General features: G+C 39.9%; 1 protein-coding gene across 1 annotated transcript; it reads right to left on the bottom strand.

Moving 5' to 3' along the window:
* Positions 1-10,110: 10,110 nt before the first annotated feature.
* On the bottom strand, positions 10,111-11,094 carry LOC121993662 (protein PLANT CADMIUM RESISTANCE 2-like). Its single transcript, XM_042548023.1, has 4 exons — positions 10,845-11,094; positions 10,662-10,733; positions 10,385-10,597; positions 10,111-10,292 (listed from the first exon to the last, which is right to left on the bottom strand). Exons 1-4 carry the CDS (start codon positions 11,092-11,094, stop codon positions 10,213-10,215), a joined length of 615 nt encoding a protein of 204 aa, XP_042403957.1. The 3' UTR covers positions 10,111-10,212.
* Positions 11,095-21,146: the final 10,052 nt, after the last annotated feature.

The raw sequence follows: 21,146 nt of genomic DNA, 5'->3' as shown, positions 1-21,146 counted from the left end.
TTGGTTGCTACTCGGAAAACCTAGAGGTTTCACTGTACAAAAATTTTGTACAAAGGTCTGAACCTTTTCCTAGCTACCATGTGTTCTTTTAAATTAAATTTTGGATCGCCTGCGGAACTTAACACGTTTGATCCAAAACTTAATTTATTCGTTCTTTTAGGTTTTGACTTGGGTCTCCTGCGGAACTTAACACGTTTGACCTAAATCACCTTAAGTTATTAATTCCATTAAATATTAATTTCCATAATTGGTTCCCAGTACTGACGTGGCGAGGCACATGACCTTCTTGGATATGGGAGCAACCACCACCGACTAGACAAAACCTTTTATAGAAAGCTAATATTTAATTTCCTAAAATAACTTTAGGTTAACCGAAAAGAACAATCAAATCACAAGAAAAAATAAAACAAAAGAACACAACATCGAAAAAACATATTCGAAATACTAGAACGTAAGCCTCTTGTATTTGGTATTATTTCCATAAATAACTAGTATGATGCGGAAAGAAAAATTACTAGTTATACCTTGTAGAAAAAAACCTCTTGATTTTCTACCGTATTCCTCTTCTAACCTCGGACGTTGTGTGGGCAACGATCTTCCGAGATGAGAAACCACCAACCACCTTCTTCTCCTCCTAGCTAGGTTCAGCCACAAAAGAAGAAGCTTCACCAAGGAAGAAAATCAAAACACTAACCAAGCTCCAAGAGATGCTAGCTTTCTCTCCTCCTTCTTCTTCTTCTCCAAGTAGTATCCGGCCACCACAAGAGCTCCAAGGGAGAGAGAGAGGTTCGGCCACCACAAGAGGAAGAGAGGGAGAGGATGGCCGACCACTCCAAGGAACAAAAAGAGGGAGAGAAATAATAGTGGTTGTCACCCATGAAGGCACCCTCACCCCTTCTTTTATATTCCTTGGCCTATGCAAATTAGGAAATTTAATTACAATAAAATTTCCTCAATTTTCTTGACATGATTTAATTGAGAAAAATAAAATAAAATTTCCCCAATTGAAATCTTATGGCCGGCCACATCAATGAAGAACAAATTGGACAAGTTTCAATCAACAATTAAAACTTCCTAATTTGTTTCCGGAAATTTTAAAAAATAAAATTTCTCTTCAAAATCTCTTCATGGTTGATAAAAGGAAATTTCTATAATTTTAATTTTACAACATGTGAATAATTTTTAAAGAGAAAATAAAATATCTCACCAATCTACAAATAAGGAAAGAGATCTAATCTCTTTCTTTAATCTTTTGTAGATCTTTTACAAGAGAGATATTTTAATTTTAATTCTTTTTAATAAATTATATCTCCCACATAATAAAAATTAAAATTAAAATCCCTTTTTAATTTAATTTGGCCGGCCCCCACTAGCTTGGGTTCAAGCTAGGGTCGGCCACCCAATCTTATACCTAGGCCGGCCCTAGCTTGGTTCCCAAGCTAGCTTGGCCGGCCCCTTATTGGTGGGTATAGAAAGTGGATATAGGTGGGTATAGTACTCTATAAATAAGAGGCTACGATAGGAACCGAGAGGAGGAATTGGTTTTGGTCTCCCGATAAAATTAAGCATCCCGTGTTCGCCCCGAACACACAACTTAATTTTATCAATAATAATTCATTCCACTAGAGAACTATTATTGAACTACCGCACCAATCCCAAATTACATTTTTGGGCTCCTTCTTATTATGAGTATGTTAGTCTCCCTGTGTTTAAGATATCGAATGTCCACTAATTAAGTGAGTTACTGACAACTCATTTAATTAATATCTAAGTCCAAGAGTAGTACCACTCAACCTTATTGTCATGTCGGACTAAGTCCACCTGTAGGGTTTAACATGACAATCCTTATGAGCTCCTCTTGAGGACATTATCAACCTAGTATCTCTAGGACACAGTTTCCTTCTATAATCAACAACACACACTATAAGTGATACAATTTCCCAACTTATCGGGCTTATTGATTCATCGAACTAAATCTCACCCATTGATAAATTAAAGAAATAAATATAAAATATATGTGTTTGTTATTATATTAGGATTAAGAGCACACACTTCCATAATAACTGAGGTCTTTGTTCCTTTATAAAGTCAGTATAAAAGAAACGACCTCAAATGGTCCTACTCAATACACTCTAAGTGTACTAGTGTAATTATACAGTCAAGATAAACTGATACCTAATTACACTACGACCTTCTAATGGTTTGTTCCTTTCCATTTTGGTCGTGAGCTACTGTTTATAATTTATAAGGTACTGATAACATCATCTTCTGCATGTGGCACCACATACTATGTTATCTACAGTATAAATTAATTGAATAACTACAACTAAATGTAGACAATTTGACCAAATATGATTCTTTATTCATAATGAATGTTTACAAAGCTTAGGCTTTCAGTATACACTCCAATAAGCACCACTACATAGTAGTGGTGTTCATCTCTAGAAACTAGTACCACTATGTGTAGGGATGACCCAAGAATCATTCTCCTTAGTCACACAACCATTAGTCACTTTGGATGATGTAGGACACGAACTAGTTGATGTTGAGAGTGTAGGGACTTGTGTAATAGAAGCTAAGTCTCAAAAATCACCTCTTTTAGAAAGACCACCACTTGAGTCACAACCTTCCTTATCTAAATTCCAAACCATGTTTGATGATTTACTTACATTAGTGATTGGTAAGAGTCAAATTTCAATTGATTTATCTACTGTTACTAATCAATTCTTTTTTAAGCATCGTGGTGGCAGGACATACATTGCACAAGAGTCACAAGGACATGATCGGATTGAACCTTTGAAGGAGAGCATATTTGTTGAAAAACTGAGAGGCCTTGGTAAGAGGGTTCTAAAATATCTTACCCCTCCAAGAGCGAGATTTAGATGAATCTAATGACGTGGTCAAGCTAATGACCTTAAACAAGCGTTTCTTGTGAGGCAACCCAAATTCATTTTCTTTGTTTTCATTCATGTATTTAGTTCTTTCTAGTTTCATTTATTTATAATAAACATGTATCCTCAACTTAATTTTTATTGTCTATCTTCTTTTATAGAACTTAAAGATTAGGAGGAGGGCAATTACATGATGGAGAAGTTAATGAAGTGGGCATTTGACACATATTATTTGGTAACTTCTCTTACTTTTAATCTCCTCCCCATTATTTTTAGCTTTTATTGGGACAATGAAAAGTTTAAGTCTGGGAGGATGCATTAGATGCATTTGGTTTACTTGAGTTTTTGCTTATTTCTTTTTGCATAATAAAATTTTTTGCTAGTTGCATCATTCATCACATCATGATTGTTTGTTCTTTAATACAAAATACTATAGCACATTTATTCTAGATTTTATGTGGTTTATGTGTTACTTATGGTGCTAGTATGTTTAGTGATCTATCTTTTTCTATCTATGATAGCTTGAAGTGAGCAATATTTTTAGTATAAGAGTTTAAGTATTGACCTTGTTTTATGACCTCTATACACTTTGCCTAGTTTTGATGGTAGAAAACTCTGAAAATAGTCATAATTCATAAAACTTGATTATTACTAATATTTTCATGGTGATTTCTCAAACTATATTTTGGTTACTGGATGATGCTCGAATCATGTAAGCTCATTTAGAAAAATCAAATATCCCAACATTTGTATTTATGTGCATTTGTGTTCAAGTCTTGCATCTTGCAATCACTTAGAAAAAAATAAGAATGAAAAAAATGAATAAGGGATATAAAAAACAGTTGTCATGAGTTGAAACTAGCAAGTTACCTTTTTGAGACCGAGTTAGGTTACTGGGAAAATAATTGTTATGCTTCTCTTGATATCGAGCACGCCTTTGAGATCTTGGGTAGATTGAGAAGGATGAACCAAGCGTATGGCAGGTAAGTGCTTATCGCTGAGAGCATAAGGAATACGGTTCTATGACGACTTGACTAGACTTAGGGATTGAAACTTGATAAACATAGGTCACTATTGCACTGAGCACGGAAGACTACTACTTAGGTCATACTCAAACTACTTTTGTATCTTGCTCACTAATGAAATCATTTGATAGGATTAGTTTGACTTGCTAGATATTATGATGCACTATCTAACCACATGAGTCTAGATTGCGGGTTTTGCTTGAGGACAAGCAAATGTTTAAGTCTGGGAGTGTGATGTGCATAGATTATATACACTTTTATGCATGTTTGGATGCACATCTACTTATATTTCATTAACATAATCTATGTTTATTGCACCCTATTTCATTATAATATCATACTTCCATTATATTCTCTTTGGAGATCTGCTCTTTGCTTGTTTTGATTGATAGGATGCTATTTGGAGTAAAAATGGAGATAAAACACACACGGTAGCAACATTGGAAGAAATCAAGTTGGGGTCGTGTAGGCCACATGGGCATGTGGCCATCCCGAAGTAAATCAAGTCACGGCTGTGTGATCCACAAGGCTGTGTCAGCCCCCCGTGTCCAAGCAGCACACGGACGTGCCAAATGGCACGGCTGTGCTAAGTTTCCAGTGGCGAGGAAGGTCACGGCTGTATGAATTCACACGGTCGTATGACTTTAGCAGAGGAGAAGAAGGTCATGGTCGTGTGAGCCACACACCCATGTGACTCAACCCAAGAGGAAGCCGTGTGAGGTCGTGTGGATTCCACACGGCCGTGTGACGAAGAACACGAGCTGTGCCACGCCAAAACAGAGCTGTGCTGAATTCTGGACAGATTGCAGACCGATCATAAAATGGCCATAACTTTGCGCTCTGTTGGAGTTTTAGGATGTTCTTTATACCGAAACGTAGCTGACTTCAAGATCTACAACTTTTCTTCAGATCCAATAGAGAGATAGCACTTCCTTCCCATGTTAAATGGCACATCCGTGCCTCCCAACTACAGGTTCAACTGGACCTCCGCCCATACTGCAAACCAAACTTTGAACCGCTATAACTTTCGGCTGGGTTGGAGCCAGGGCTCGATCCAAGTATCAGATTGAAGATAATTTCAATATATACACTTTGGTTCAGGGTGAATCATGAGAAAACCTGGTTTAATGGGTGAAAAATCCAGTTTACCGGACCCTTGTAATCTTGGTTTTCTTGGGCAGTTTAGAGGAGGTATAAAAGGGTCAAGATCCTCATTCTTTGACTCATCTTGGGGTTGGGACTTCGTCCCTCTCCTTGGAGAAGGGTTCTCCCCTTAGGGGGAAACCCTAGAGATTCATTCTTCTCTATTCCTTCATGATCCATCCATCTTCGGAGTAAGGAGGCATCCCCAAGACATCAGAATCATCAGCAAGCATCTCTTCTTCCCCTTCTTCTAACATCTAGGGTTGTAAGTATGCTTTACTTTATGTTTTGCGATTGCTCTTCCTTTGCAATGGAGCAGATCTCCAGATCTAGGATGTAGGAAGTATTTTTGTGATGTGATGGAGATGTAAAACTATGTGGATTTGTCACGTTTCTATTCAATGACTTGCTAATGCGTTATTCATATTTGATGAAGTGTGTGTGTGAATGCTTATATATCTTTTGCATGTTTTATCAAATAGTTGTGTAGAATTGTTAATCCCGTAGGGGGGATACCCTAGATCGTATGATTGAGGGGCGTCATGACAGGGTTGCCCCGCTAACGGACGTCTAGGGTATCACTTGAAAGGAGAAGCAAATCTCCACAAGAAAGTAGGGGATCAGACATAATAACTATTTCTATCTCTATGTTATTGTGCGTTAGTGTGTTTCTATGTTGTATGACCGAGGAGCATCGTGACAGGGCTACCTAGCTAACGGACTTCATAGGAATCACTTCCATTTAGTAGGATAGGACATGGAGTAGGAGATCATGTCGGCTTATCCACTACAGGGGAGAGTCGGTAATGTATCTAACTTCCTACAAGAGCATGAACATAGAGGATATAAACTAAACAATTTATGTAACATCGCCTAACATTACAAAGAAATCAAAATCCTAGAATCTATCATCCTCCATCCTCTTAGCTCAATCCCCTCTTAAGATCCATTTTCTCTCTTCCCTCTTATCTTTCTCTTACTCTCTTTTCTCACCAATCTTACGTTTGTCTAGATAATTCACCGTGCGAAGTTAACTAGTACTTAATCAACAGTCCTTGTGGATACGATATCTTTTTATTACTGATGATGAAACCGTGCAATTGTGGTTGCGTAACATCGGGATTCCAAACTCTCGTCCCACCGCGAGTTATAAGTGAGTATGCTCTCACGACCAATGACCTCCTTGTTTGTATTCTAAATTCTTGCCCTAGAGTGAGTTATAAGTGAGTCTACTCTCATGACCAACGACCTCTCGGTCGGGATTCCAGACTCTCACCCCAGCACGAGTTATAAGTGAGCATGCTCTCACGCCTCCAGACTCTCGCACCAGCGCGAGTTATAAGTGAACATGCTCTCATGACCAACGACCTCTCGGTTGAGATTCCAAACTCTCGCCCCAGCGTGAGTTATAAGTGAGTCTGCTCTCACAATCAATGACCTCTCGGTCGGGATTCCAAACTCTTGTCCCAGTGTGAGTTATAAGTAAGCATGCTCTCACGACCAACAACCTCCTGATCGGTATCCTAGACTCTCGTCCCAACGTGAGTTATAAGTGAGTTTGCTCTCACGACCAATGACCTTTTGGTTGGGATTCTAGACTCTCGCCCCAGTACGAGTTATAAGTGAACATGCTCTCACACCTCCAGACTCTCTCCTCAGCACAAGTTATAAGTAAGCATGCTCTCATGACCAACGATCTCTTGGTCGAGATTCTAGACTCTCGCCTCAATGCGAGTTATAAGTCAGCTTGCTCTCATGACCAACGACCTCTTGGTCGGGATTCCAGACTCTTGCCCTACCGCAAATTATAAGTGAGCATGCTCTCACACCTCCAGACTCTCGCCCCAGCACGAGTTATAAGTGGGTCTACTCTCACGACCAACAACCTCTCGATCGGGATTTCAGACTCTAATCCTAGCCTCAGTTATGAGCCAGCATACTCCCGCATTTAACAACTCATAGGTCAACTTTCTACACTCTTCTTCCCGGGCGGGTTATCAGCAAGCAGAGCCTTCACTAATCCCCCTCAGGGTTTGCATAAAGTAAAGGAAGTGTCAGGGAGGAAAGGAAAAAAAAAACATGAACAAAGACCGAAACTCAACTAGATTTGTATTTATTTGATAAGAAACAGGAAATACTCCTCAAAGGATCATTTTTGCATTTAAGACATCTAAGCGATCAGAGTTCTCTTCTAGTATCAGCTGTCGGTTGGCACCTCGAGCAAAAGTGTTCCGCTTGACCTGCCTGCTCCAGATAAGTTCGAGCCTGAATCAGCTCCGCCTTGGTGGACTGAATAATGCGATGTTGCTGAGCAATGATTTCCTCTTTGAGCCAGTTTTCTTCTTGAAGAAGGACTATGGAAGAGACGTGTTTCTCTTTCAAATAGATCAGGAATTGGGCTTGGCTCTCCAGGTCTGAATAAACTTTTTGTTTCAACGCTACTTCAGCCTGGGCTCGAGATTTAGCGGCTAACCAAAGTTTCTCAATTTCTCGACGAAGAAAAGATTGAAGATCTCTATCCTGCGTCATCTCGGCTAAGGCTGTATCCCTTTGGGTAAGTAGTTGAGTCGTCTGATCTAATTGTTGACGAAGACGCTGCAATTCATCTGACTCAGAATTCACATTCATGGGTAAAGGGCGTCAGCAGAAAGAAAGTATGATTCTATAGATGACGATCGATCACCTTTTAAACAAGAGGGGAAGGGGAAAGCAACTTATGCAGAAGTTAAAATGACCCTTCTTCCTAGGTTGATTGAGTAGTTAAACAGGTTATACGACTGAGGATCTGGGAAAAGGAGCAGTATTTAAGGTCATAATGGTGAAATAAATGAAACCAAGGTATGAGTCTAGTCAGTCAGACCTGAGCTTCCTTCGACTAGACTTGGGGGGAGGCTTGTGATAAGGTGCATAATGGTAGGGCATGATCATCGGGAGTCAAGGAGACGTGACAGTCAGAAGTCAAGGAGACGTGATAGTCAGGAGTCAAGTAAACATGACAGTTAAAAGTCAAAGGGATGTGGCAGTCAACAATTAGGAGGGCATGACAGTTAACAGTCAGAAGGACGTGACAGTCAACAGTCAGGAGGACGTGACAGTCAGCAGTTAGGGAAAGAAGAGATAGGACCGCTTGGTGTCGTCAGAGGCATGATTCCCGGTCTGGATCTTACAGATTAGGATCCCAGATCTGAATTAAGATGTGCAATCGGGGTGATGCCTGACCTGCTCCGACTGGTTGGATTTTCACAGCTCGATTATATTCAGGTCTGGTTCTCTCAGTAGGCCAACTCCCGGTCAGCTCTTGAGCGATCTCACCACATCTCTCTCTGCCTCTCAAGACTTAGGTCAGGTGTTATACCTGACAGATCATCCTGAGCTACCCCTAGTCATACTCGGACGGGACAAAAGGCGCTACGCAACAATAAGGTCAGAGAATCGTAACCGTCTGTCAGAGAATAACTATTGTATGTCAGGGAATATTCCAATGGTCTGTGGTCATCTGCCAATGGAACCTTCTTCTAGTCCAACAGGAGGGTGCCACGAGTCCTCCATCACCAGACAGGTCCTGACGCTCGACAGTCCCTGACATTAGTCAAGGTCTAGAGGTACACACTGTCATATAAAAAGGGTGGTCCTCTCCCTTGAGCAGGGACGCTCTCTCACATATTCATACTTGTCTTCTACTTTTCCTTCTCTTTCGTACACTATTTTTATGGGAAAAAAGTACCTGACTTGAGTGTCGGAGGACCTATTTCGGGGACTTTTTCACTGGTTTTTGGCCTTTAACGTTCCGTGTTTTTGTCTGAGTGCGCAGAGCTCAAGTACCGCCGGCTTAGTTACCGCTGTCCATCAGCGCCACATGGGGGTCCGTTCTCAGGGGCACATACGATAAGGGTGTCATAGTCGCCTCTCCGTCAACACCAGCAATAGCTCATCCAACCTTCATCTGATTCAGATTCCGGATAAGATCAATCGCCAATGATTTTGTTGCCGATACTTATTAATTTCTTTTTTAAAAGTCCATATTCTTATTAATTTTTTCATTACACCGACTTGTTAATCACCTTGGTTTCATTTTTCACGTCTTCCTCAGTCAACTTATAAGACTCCTCTATATAATCATCCACTGGTCTTGCACGATGCTCGATCTTGTAACCGAAGTGAATCAAGTGACTTATCTTCTGTTTTTTTCATCTACTCGGTTTAGTGATCTTGTCTGTCTCTTAAGCGTTATAACTGCTTCCACCATGCTGAAGTTAGGCATTTGAGTTTGATGACAACTAATTTCACTTTCATACTATTAGATATTTATTTATAATAAAAAATTCTCTCTATTTTATTAATCCAATCAACAAAATTCTATGTTTGTGACGTACCATAAAATTTAAAAAGATCAACCCAAAAATCGGGGTCTTTATAAAGTTCCTCCCGACCACGACGTTCCTTGTATATAGTTCGCTGGTGATACAAGTTCTCAAAGATAGACTCAAATCCATGATCTTCAAGATTTTGCATGTCATCACTAGATGGTAGGTTTAATATGTGACCTATCTCTTTAAATTCTCAATCTTCATTATGTCTTAAATGTTATGATCACGATGCATGATTTCCTCATTTAGAATTTATCTGTTGTTGCGACCGTGAATATGACCACATCGACCTTCCGTTGGATCTTATGTTTAGCTTTCTCAATTGGAAGCTATATGTTCTGAAATCAATTGACGTCGGACAGGATAACGATTATCCTACAAGCTAATGAGAAGGAGGATTTAAGGAGAAGATAAGAAGATAAAATGTTATCCTAACTCGACAAATAGTTAAACAGACGTCTATATAGACTCCAAACTTTAAGATAGAAAGAAAGAAAATAAATTCATTATTCATATAAACATCAATTCCTATCTGGTTCAAAAAAGGAAAAAAATCCTATCAGAAAGCAAAATCTTTTACCAAACTCACAATTCTAAAACCGTCTCAAATTTTTTTAAAAAAAATATAAAAGCAAAATATTTAAAATATAAAAAAAATAATTTACCTAAAAATAACAAAAGGTATCCAACGAATCCCCATCAGTAATTTTGGGGAAATGCCAATTATCAATGAAAGAAAGTTGGACAGCACAAGTGTTCGAATAATCATTTTAAAGACAAAACTGATCAGCGAGTCATGGCTTGGGGAGGCGGTGGCATCGTCGCCATTATTATTTGCCCCTGCCTTTCCATGTTCGCGTGCCAACCTGCACAAATCCATCGAACTCAACCCAATTCCTGATTCCAAAAGTTAACATTATATACTTTATCTAAATGCATGCAGTTGTTCAATTTGTACCTATGTTCATGTCGAAGCCACGGCGTTGGAGCTCACGGTACATCTGGCAGAGGGAGCAGAATTCGCAGAAGAGGTGGAGAAGGAAGTCGACCAAGGAATCCCCGCTCAGTCCGTACTGCGCCCTCATCTTGCTGCGGTAGAAGCACGAGTACACGAAGTGGCACCCCGTCAGGTACATTATCAGCACGTACAGCGCTCCGCTCGCCGCACACGCTGTGAATTAACTCAGATATAATCCAACCGCATATATGTAGTTAAACTTTAATTATTTTATTACAAGTTGATCCTCTATCGATGATTTCTGCGACTTGGCCGAACGTGATGCAGGGGCAGCAGAAGGTGATGAGGCCTGGAAGAAGAACATATATATCCAAGTTAATTAATGAATTAATCATCCGAGCATCGACACTAAGATCCGAAACTAGAGGACATGTGTGTGTGTGTGTGTCAATATCCGTACTGTTGCTGGGATCGTCGCAGCAGTCGAAGAGGCCGGTGGACCACGGACCTATCGGCTGAGGAGTATGGACGACGTAGAAAGTGGCCGGTGGCGCAGTCACCGGGACGCCCACCGACGGCAACGGTGCCCCGTAGTAGGAAGGGTAGGTGGCCGCGTAGTAGGGAGGGTAGGTGGGTGCCGGGCCTGCCGGCGGATACGGCGGAGCTCCCGGACACGGCGGAGCTCCCGTATTGTAGTGGGAGGGATCCATGAGGACGGAGGAATCGAGAGATGCGAGGCAAGAGTTGTGAGATAATTAAGTGTATTCTGCATTAATTAGTTCCAGGCACGTATTTAAAGCGCGAAGGCCGGCTTGGAGGGGATCCATGACAGAGGAGGGATCGAGAGATACGAGGCAGTAATTAAGAAATAATTAGCTGTATTCTCGATTACTTAATTCCACCTTAATTAAAGCTCAAAATGTTGAAAAAATATGAATGGAAAATGATTTCATTGTCAATCAGATGTTAATCCCACGTTGGGAGTTGAATGAGATTCAGGCCGGCTTAAAATAATTACAACGGTGGAAATTGTGGATGCACATGCTTGTAGCCTTGGCTTTCTGAGCACTTTGCCTTGCTTCCTAACCAACATCTCTGCTCCCGGGAACTTTGATTATGCTCCCGAGCACTCTGCGCTCAGGTAGTGGTAACACGCTCAAACTCGACCAACTCTACGTTCGGCAGTTAGGCGATGAACTTGACGCTTGGGCAATGCAATCTTTCCACTTCTCACTCAAGAATCTCTTGGCGCTCGGGTGTGCAAGCACTCGGGAAATTTGATTTGATACTCAACTGACTTAGGAGACAACACTCCACATCCCTCTTAGGGAGCTTTTGGCATTAGGGTAACTTAACATCCGAGTCTCTCAGACCTCACGACATTCGGTCCACTCAGTCAGCTCAAGCACTCAGCCATTTAGCACTTAAAAGCATGAGTTTTGATCAGCTTGTGCATTTGGCAGCTCAACTTGGAACGTGACTCAACCGATCTAAGTTGACGGTATGAGATTATCAATTTAGGTCATCTCTACAGATAAATCTGAGTATTTTTCATATTTTCAATTCAAATTATCCCTTGTAACTCTGACAACAATCTTACAGATTGAAGATTGTCCGATCGTCTTAAAATAGAATCTAATTTGTTGAGATGATCACAAATATGGTTGAGAAACAGATTGTTCAACACATTATGACCCCCTCCGCCTCTATTGGAAATATGAAAATCAACTATAGGGAAAAGACAAAGAAGTTCACGAGGTTAAACTTCAAATGGTGGTAATAGAAGATGCTCTTCTACCTGACCATGTTGAACTTGGCCTGATTCTTAACGAAGGAACCTCCTAAACTGGTTGAGAATGATACTGATATCTAGACCATCGATATAGTGGAATTATGGAATCATTTAGAGTTCCTATGCCAAAACTATATCATCAATTATCTTGTCGACTTGTTATACATTGTTAACGTCGGGTAAGATAACGATTATCTTGCGGGTTTGACGAGAATGCGGAATTGAGGAAAAAGCAAAAAGCGAGAATGCTAAAAACAAGAAAAAATTATTGAAATTACTAGAAAAAGAAACTTTGTTACTAATAGAAAGATCCATCCTCATATAGCTAATCATGTATTTATATAGACTCTATACCTTAAGACTAAGAAAAGAAAGAGATCTTAATATATAAACATCAATTCCTATCTTAAAAAAAAAAAGAAAAGAGATCTTTTCGAAAAATAAAATCTCTTAGAAGAAATAGAAATTAACATAATTGAACGCTAATTTAGACAAACTAGGACTCATAAATACTAAAAATATCAAAATTATCCTAGATACCATGAAAGAGAAATTATTAAAAATAGTAATAAAATCTTCAAAAACTCTATTAAGGGCCTAGACGGTGGATTTTGCGCCCAAAAGTTGGCGGTTATTGGTTTCTATATAATAAATGTCGATTTTAAAATTCTACATCTGTGAAATTTGATAGAACCTGATTTCGAGTCCCAAGTTAAGAGTTATGCCCCTTTAAAGTTTGGATTGATCTTGCATCAGTTGTGTATAGCATGAAGAGAATGCTTAAGGAACTGTGGAAGTCCTTGGAGAAGAAATATAAGACAACGGATGTGGGGGCCAAAAAGTTTATTATTAGCCAATTCCTGAATTACAAAATGGTTGACACTAAAATAGTGATCAACCAAGTTCAGAAGTTTTAGGTGATCCTGCACGAAATTCACTCAAAAGGCATAGTGCTGAGTGAAACCTTCCAAGTGACAACTATCATTGCTAAGTTACCTCCCATATGGAAGGATTTTAAGAACCACCTAGAATATAAGCAGAAGGAGATAAATGTTGAAGAACTTGTTAGACTTTATATTGAGAAAGATAACAAGTTAAGAGTTCATAGAAGAGATTGTTCTCTTAGGCTACTATGAAAGCAACATTGTCGGGCATGGTTAAAGCTTGAAAGGTAATAATCCTTCTAAAATGGAACCCAAAGGAAGTATAAACAAATAATAATTCTCTGAAAAGTGCTTCAACTGTGACCAAGTCAATCACAAATCTTTGGAATACAAGAAGTTGAAAAAGAAGAAGCAGGAGGCCAACCTGAACAATGGACTAGACACAGACGACCTCTATGTCGTCGTCTTCGAACTGAACTTGGTAGGCTCAAAACTAGGGCAATGGTGGATTGATACAATTGCTACTATACATGTACACTCCAATAAGGAGTTGTTCCACAACTTTGAAGAATTCAAAAATGGAGAAAAGTTGTTCATGGGAACTCAGTAACCTTGGATATCAAAGACCAAGGAAAAGTTGTGTTGAAGACGACCTCAGGCAAGTAATTCACTCTAAACAATGTACTATATGTTTTGGAGATTCAAAAGAATCTAATATCTGGATCACTTTTAAGCAAGCATCAATTTCACATTATTTTTGAGTTGGATGGAGTTGTTCTGTTCAAGAATTAAATGTTTGTAGAAAAGAGCTATGTAACCGATGAGTCATTTAAACTTAGTGTAATGACCATTAGGTCTGAGATCAATGAGACTAAAAATTATTCTATTTATATGCTTGAATCTTTCTATTTATAACATGGTATACTAGAACATATTAACTGTTGGTACACTAAGGTAGTTTTGATGTAATCAAACAAGTTAGGTTAGGTCATGTTGTGTTTAACCTTGTGTCTAAGTGTGCAGAACTTAAGAGCATAGGATGTCGAGCAAAAGATGCAACTAGCGAGAAGCATCGCACGGGAGAGAGCCGACGTGCTCGGTGCGTCTAAGGGACGAGGTGCTGTGGAAGAGTATGCAGGTGGACAAGAAGGAGGCGCGTGACATTTCCGAGGGATGAGAAGTCGAAGCGAAAGTTTGCTCGAGAAGACCGGAAGTTGGGTTCGGATGAGCCCTATTCCAGACTTCCGAAATCACCCAAGCGAGTAGAGGCAGAGCGAAAGACTCGAACCGAAGCAAGCGAGGCCGAAGCAAGAAGCCCGGCACCACAAATCAGCATTTTGCTGATTCTGGTGATCAGGGCGCCTGGACTGGGGGCGCCCGGAACCATTCTGGGCGCTCGAAACCTAATTTTTAGCTAAATTCGACATGGCACGTACCGTTGCATCGAAGATAAAATATTATCCCATTCTAGGTGTCTGGAATCCTTCCAGGCGCCCCGAGCAAGGCTATATAAATAACTTTGCTCCCAAAAGCTAAACACAACAAGAAATATCTAAGCAACACTTGTACACACTTCCTTTTCTGTTTAGCTTCGTCTTTCTGTGCTTTCATTGCTATAAAGAAGCGTCTCCCCCTGAAGGATAAAATAGTATGACTTCATCTGCCTTGGATTAACAACCTCCCCGGTTGTAATCAAGTAAACATGTGTGCCTCTGTCCTTTAGTCTTTTTAGTATTTCTTATATGCAAGTGTTATTTTAATTAAGTTATTTGTTCTATAAAGATTGTTTTGTTTATATTTGTGCAATGGCTATTCACCCCCCTCTAGCCAGCCGCCAAGAGTCCTAACAAGTGGTATCAGAACCAGGATGCTTCAGGAGGACTAACCGCCGAACGAAACACACGAGATTGTCGGACCGAGCATCTACCCACCAAAGTTCGAGGGGGAGTTCGCGAGCTAGAAAAAGAGAATGGAGGTATTTTTTAAAACTGATTTTAAATTGCTTTTAATAATGAAGTTCGGTTTTATAGCACCCAAAGGTAAGGAAGAATACCAGTGGGCGAAGAAGGAGCAGGCTAACTTCGTGGCAAACAGTAAAGTAGAGTTTCATATGCTGAGTGTCCTACCATCACAAGAAGTCAACTGGATCGGAGCTTGCGAGTCTGCCAAGGACCTCTGGGAAAAATTTCTGGAACTTCACGAAGGAACCTCGGAGGCAAAACTTGCGAGATGAGACTTACTTCGCAACCAGATTAATAACCTCTTATTAGAAGAAGACGAAACTATATCACACCTTCACTTGAGGATCAAGGAGCTCATCACCGAATCTCGGAGAAAAGGTAAGCAATCGAGATTCTCCATGGTACGCTCTTAATGCATTCCCTAGAAATACAAAATGGGCATCATTAGTAAATGTCTACTATATCTCTAAGGATTTAGAATCTGTTATCTTAGAAGAGTTATTTTCAACTTTTGAAGTTCATGAAACGAGATGTGCAGATTCGAAGAAGGAGCCGAAGCACAACATTGCCTTTAAGGCAAAGATGAACGAACAAGATTCAAAGTCCTCTCTTGATGACAATAAAATGACAATGATGGTAAGGCGATTCAAAAGATTATTTAAATCCAAAAAAACTAACCATCTGCAGGGTAGAAAGAAAAGAAAAATTAAATGCTACCACTGCAATGAAGAAGGGCACGTTAAAGACAACTACTCCAAGTTGAATTACAAGGATAAGAGTAAGAACAAGAAGCATGTCTAATCTAACAAGTACAAGATGCTAAAGTTTACGTGGGACAAAACATCGTTTGAATTAGAGATTGAGGCTTTCTCTGGACTTGCGTTAATGGCAAGCCATCAAGAAAATGAACACGAAGCAAGCTTGTTCGAAATGAGCATCGAGAGCATTGATGAAGGGGAGCTACATCGGATGAAAGCAGCAGTTCAGGGGGAGCTACAGATGATGGGATCGACAAGGTAAGTGAGGTATGATCTCTGCCTTCCGATAAATTATACAAGTTTGTTAAATTATTGTCAAAGGATTGCTATAAGTTAGAAAAAGAAAACCAAGAGTTAAAATTAATTTTACCTAAATCTTCTCCATTAGAAGAATTTGATAAGATAATATTGGAAAATGATAATTTGCAAACAGAAATAGCATACTTGAAAAATCGTGCATGTTCATTTAATCAAAACAATAAAAGATATAATAATTTGAACTGGTATTTTAAATACCATAAGGGACAAATTAAGAAAATTTCAAAGAAATACATACCCAAAAGGTTTTTAATTAATCTAGTAGGTTAGAACCTATATTGGGTTCCAAAATCTTGTCTAAATTAAAATTTAAATTGATCTTAGAGCTTTCAGAGAGTAGATTAAATGTTTAATTTCCTTAAGAGTCTTTGTCTAAAAAGTGGTTGTTGCTCCAATAACCAAGAAGGTCTAGTGCATCGCCACAGCCTGGAAGTCAATTAATGAAATAAAATATTTAATTGACTAACTGATAAACCATTTAATTGTAATTAATGCTTTAAATAGTTACTCAAATATTTTTACTTAGAAAAGTTTTTTTTTTTGTAAAACTTAAAGTTTCTAAAATTATTATAATTTTTTAAGTGATATCAAAATTATTTTCAAAGTTTTTTTTTGATAAGTTTTTCAAAATTGTTGAAAAATAGAGTTTTTTAAAACTAAAAAAAAAATATTTTTAAAAAGTTACCCTTAGATTTTTTTGGGTACCCTATTTTTTATGTGATCAAAAGGGGAAAAGGGAAGATTAAGTCTAGGGGGAGGTAACTTAACTTTTTTTTCTTTTACTTTATTGCAAAATGTATTTCTTTTACTTTATGATTGGTTTACCCTAACTTAACTTGGGTTGTTCACATCAAAAAGAGAGAGATTGTTGGTACCCCAAGGTAGTTTTGATATGATAAAATAAGTTAGGTTAGGTCCTGTTGTGTTTAACCCTGTGTCTAAGTGTCAAGAACTTAAGAGCACAGGATGTCGAGCAAAAGACATAGCTAGCGAGAAGCACGACACGGAAGAGAGTCGACGGGCTCAGTGCGTCTGAGGGACGAGATGCAGCGAAAGAGCACGCGAGCGGATGAGAGGGAGACGCGTGGCGTTTTCGAGGGACGAGAAGCCGAATCGGAAGCCTACTCGAGAAGGCCGGAAGTTGGGTTCGGGTGAGTCATATTCTGGACGGCCGAAATCACCCAAGCGAGCGGAGCCAGAGCGGAAGACCCGGACCGAAGCAAGCGAAGCCGAAGCTGGAAGCTCCGCACTACAAATCAACATTTTGCTGATTCTGGTGATCGGGCGCGCGGACAGGGGGCGCCCAGACTAGTTCGAGGCGCCTAGAGCAGATCGGGGCGCCCGGAGCAGTCCGAGGCACCCGGAGCAGTCTGGGGCGCTCAGAATGATTCCGAGCGCCTGGAACCCGATTCTTAGCCAAATTCAACGTGGCACGTACTGTTGCACTGGGGATAAAATATTATCCCATTCCAGGCATATGGAACCCTTCCAGGTGCCCCGAGCAGGGCTATATAAATAGCTCTACTCCCAGAAGCTAAACACAACAAGAAATATCTAAGCAACACTTGCACACACTTCCTTTTCTGTTTAGCTTCGTCTTTCTGTGCTTTCATTGCTGTAAAGAGACTTCCCCACCTGAAGGAGAAAATAGTGCGACTTCATCTTCCTTAGATTAATAACCTCCCTAGTTGTAATCAAGTAAACCTGTGTACCTCTATCCTTTAGCCTTTTTAGTATTTCTTATATGCAAGTGTTATTTTAATTAAGTTATTTGTTTGAGAAATATTGTTTTATTTTATATTTGTGCAGGGGCTATTCACCCCCCCTCTAGTCGGCCGCCAAAGGTCTTAACATTAACTATGATGTATTACGTAGATTAATTAACATATAGAACATATCTACATTCTACATTGACCCGAAACACAATTGTGAGACTTGTGTTAAAGCTAAAATGACAAAGTCATTCTTTCAGCATATTGAAAGTGTTGGAACCTCAAGATTGTTTTGGTGTGATCAACAAGTTAAGTTAGGTCCTGTAGTGTTTTAACCTGTGTTTAAGTGTGCAGGAGCTTAGGAGCACAGGGAGTCGAACGGAAGACACATCTAGCGAGAAGGACGACATAAGAGAGTGCGTCTAAGGGATGAGGCGCTGTGGAAGAGTACACCGGCGAACGAGAAGGAAGCGTACGGTGTTTCCGAGGGACGAGAAGCCGGAGTGGAAGATTGCTCGGGGTGCAAGAGATGCAGCTAGCGAGAAGGTCGGCACGGTGTGCGACCGAGGGACGAAGAGCTGCGGATGAGTACGCTGGTGGACGAGAAGGAAGCACGCGACGATTCCGAGGGACGAGAAGCCAAAGCGGAAGCCTGCTCAAGAAGGCCGAAATTGGGTTCGGGTGAGCCTTATTTCAGTTGGCTGAAATCACTCAAGCGAGCTGGAGCGGAAGATCTGGACCAAGGTGAACGGAACCGGAGTAGAGGGCTCGGACCAGAAAAAGTCAACACTGTTGACTTTCCTGGTCCGAGGCGCCCGGAACCATTTCGAGTGCCCGGACATGGAGTTTATCAAGATCATGGTCAAACACGATCTATGCGAGAAGGGATAAAGTTTTATCTCCTCCCAGGCATCTGGAACCATTTCAGGCGCCCTGACCAAGGCTATAAATATAGCCTTGGTTCAAGAAGCTGCAGAACTCAAGCAATTAGCATTTCCAACACTTGTACGCTTTCTTTAGACTTTAGCTTCTATTCTTCTATGCGTCATTACTATAAGAGGCTTCTCTGCCTGAAGGAGATACTAGTGCGACACATTCCTTGGATTAACAACCTCACCAGTTATAACCAAGTCAAATCTGGTGCCTCTTCCTTTTGGTATTTTTCTGTTTACTTATTTTATATAAGTGTTATTTTGAGAGTTCGAGAAGGGTAGTTTTCTTTTATTTTTACAGGGCTATTCAACCCCCCTTCTAGTCGACCAACGTGATCCAATAAGTGGTATCAGAGCCAGGACACTTCAGAAGACTAGCCGCCGATCGAAGCAATGAGATGGTCAGAGCTAACATATATCCACTAACGTTCGAGGGGGAGTTCGCATTTTGGAAGCGACGAATGGAGGTTTATTTTTAAACTGATTTTAATATGTTATTAATAATGGCGTATGGTTATGAAGCTCCAAAGGATACAAAAGGAGAAGAACTTGAGGAGCATCAATGGATTGACGAGCAGCGCGATGAATTCATGACAAATGGTAAGGCTGAATCCCGCCTTCTGAGTGTACTACCTACCCAGGATCTCGAAAGAGCCGGAAAATTCAGAAGCGCAAAAGAACTTTGGGAAAAGTTCTTAAAGCTCTACGAAAAACCATTTGAAGTCGACTCCTCGATGGACACCGAGTCGTCGTCAGAAGAATCCGAGACTGAGGAAATTACCGAGATAGCCCTAACAGCTGAATTCCATCCCAAGGAAATAGAAAACTCATCACAGATAAGCATCGATGAAGGGAGAGAGTCTTCTGAAGAAAGCAGCTCAATAGGGGGAGCATTAAAAGTTGATAAGGTAAGTCAAGTACGGCCTCCACCTCCTAACCAATTGCTTAATTCGGTTAAAATACCATCGACAGATTTTTTCGAGTTAAAAATTATCTTATTGAAACATTTTTGTGAATTAGAAATTAAAAATAAAATAAAGAATAGTGAGTTTAAAGACACTCTAGCAACAGATTGTCGATTAAAGAATCTCGACAAACTAACAAGAGAAAATGACTTGTTAAAGGAACAAATACAATTTTCTGCATGTTCAAAATTCTCTGCTTTAAAATTGAGAAATTATGACAAACTAAAATAGAAATTTAAACATCACTAACCCAAATTGCGATTAGACTTAGCACTTTCAGTAAGAAAATTAAACAGCTAATTTCCTTATGAGGCTTTGTCTAAGAAAGTGGTTGTTGCTCCAATAATCAAGAAGGCCTAGTGTCTCGCCACTACAAGCCAAAATATTGAAATGAAATATTTAATTAACTTTCTGATAAAGCATTAAAGTTAAAATTAAATAATGCTTTAGAAAGTCTTTCAAATATTTTTTTAAATTAAAAAAAATATTTATTTTTGCTTAGAAAATTTTTTTGATTAAGTTTTCTGCTTAGAAAATTCTCAAAAATAATTTTGATTACAAAAACTTAGAAATTTTTCAAAATATTTTTTCATGCGAAATTGTCTAACTTAAATTTTTTTTCTAACTTAGAAAATTTTCTTTGAGATTTTCTTTCACTTAGAAATGTTTTCTAAAAATCATTGAAATAATTTTCAAAATTTTCTAAGTTTTAACCCTTAGATTTTTCTTGGAACCCTATTTTTCATGTGATCAAAGGGGGAGAAAGAAAAGTATAAGTCTAGGGGGAGGTAGACTACAATTTTTCTATCTTTTTGCCCGTTATTGCAATATTAGTTATTTCATTTTTATGTCTATTTACCCTATCTTAACTTGGGTTACTCACATCAAAAAATGGGAGATTATTGGAACCCTAAGCTTATTTTGGTGTGATCAACAAGTTAAGTTAGGTTTTGTGGTGTTTTAACCTGTGTCTAAGTGTGCAGAAGCTTAGAAGCACAGGGAGTCGAGCAGAAGACGCAGCTAGCGAGAAGGATGACACAGGAGAGTGCGTCTAAGGGACGAGGTGCTGCGAAGAGTACACCGGCGGACGAGAAGGAAGCGTGCGGTGTTTTCGAGGGACGAGAAGCCGGAACGGAAGATTGCTCGGGGAGCAAGAGACGTAGTTAGCGAGAAGGTCGGCACGGGGTATGACCGAGGGACGAAGAGCTGCAGATGAGTACGCTGGCGGACGAGAAGGAAGCACACGACGATTCCGAGAGTCGAGAAGCCGGAGCGGAAGCCTGCTCGAGAAGGCCGAAATTGGGTTCGGGTAAGCCTTATTTCGGTTGGCTGAAATCACCCAAGCAAGCGGAGCGGAAGATTTGGACCGAGGTGAACAGAACCGGAGCAGAGGGTCCGGACTAGAAAAAGTCAACACTTGTTCCATGCGCCCCGACCAAG

The sequence above is a fragment of the Zingiber officinale genome, chromosome 6A, assembly GCF_018446385.1.
Source record: "Zingiber officinale cultivar Zhangliang chromosome 6A, Zo_v1.1, whole genome shotgun sequence".
In the NCBI taxonomy this organism is placed as follows: domain Eukaryota; kingdom Viridiplantae; phylum Streptophyta; class Magnoliopsida; order Zingiberales; family Zingiberaceae; genus Zingiber; species Zingiber officinale.
Note: the sequence above shows the minus strand (reverse complement) of the source record. Positions and strands in the feature narration are given on the sequence as shown.

What these genes read in the sequence shown, in the direction of transcription:
- LOC121993662 (XM_042548023.1), bottom strand. Translation starts at nt 11,094, where the DNA reads ATGGATCCCTCCCACTACAATACGGGAGCTCCGCCGTGTCCGGGAGCT. An exon ending in CATCGATAGAGGATCAACTT is followed by an intron (nt 10,598 to 10,661) that starts GTAATAAAATAA and finishes GTTAATTCACAG; the next exon opens with CGTGTGCGGCGAGCGGAGCG. An exon ending in TGGCTTCGACATGAACATAG is followed by an intron (nt 10,293 to 10,384) that starts GTACAAATTGAA and finishes GGATTTGTGCAG; the next exon opens with GTTGGCACGCGAACATGGAA.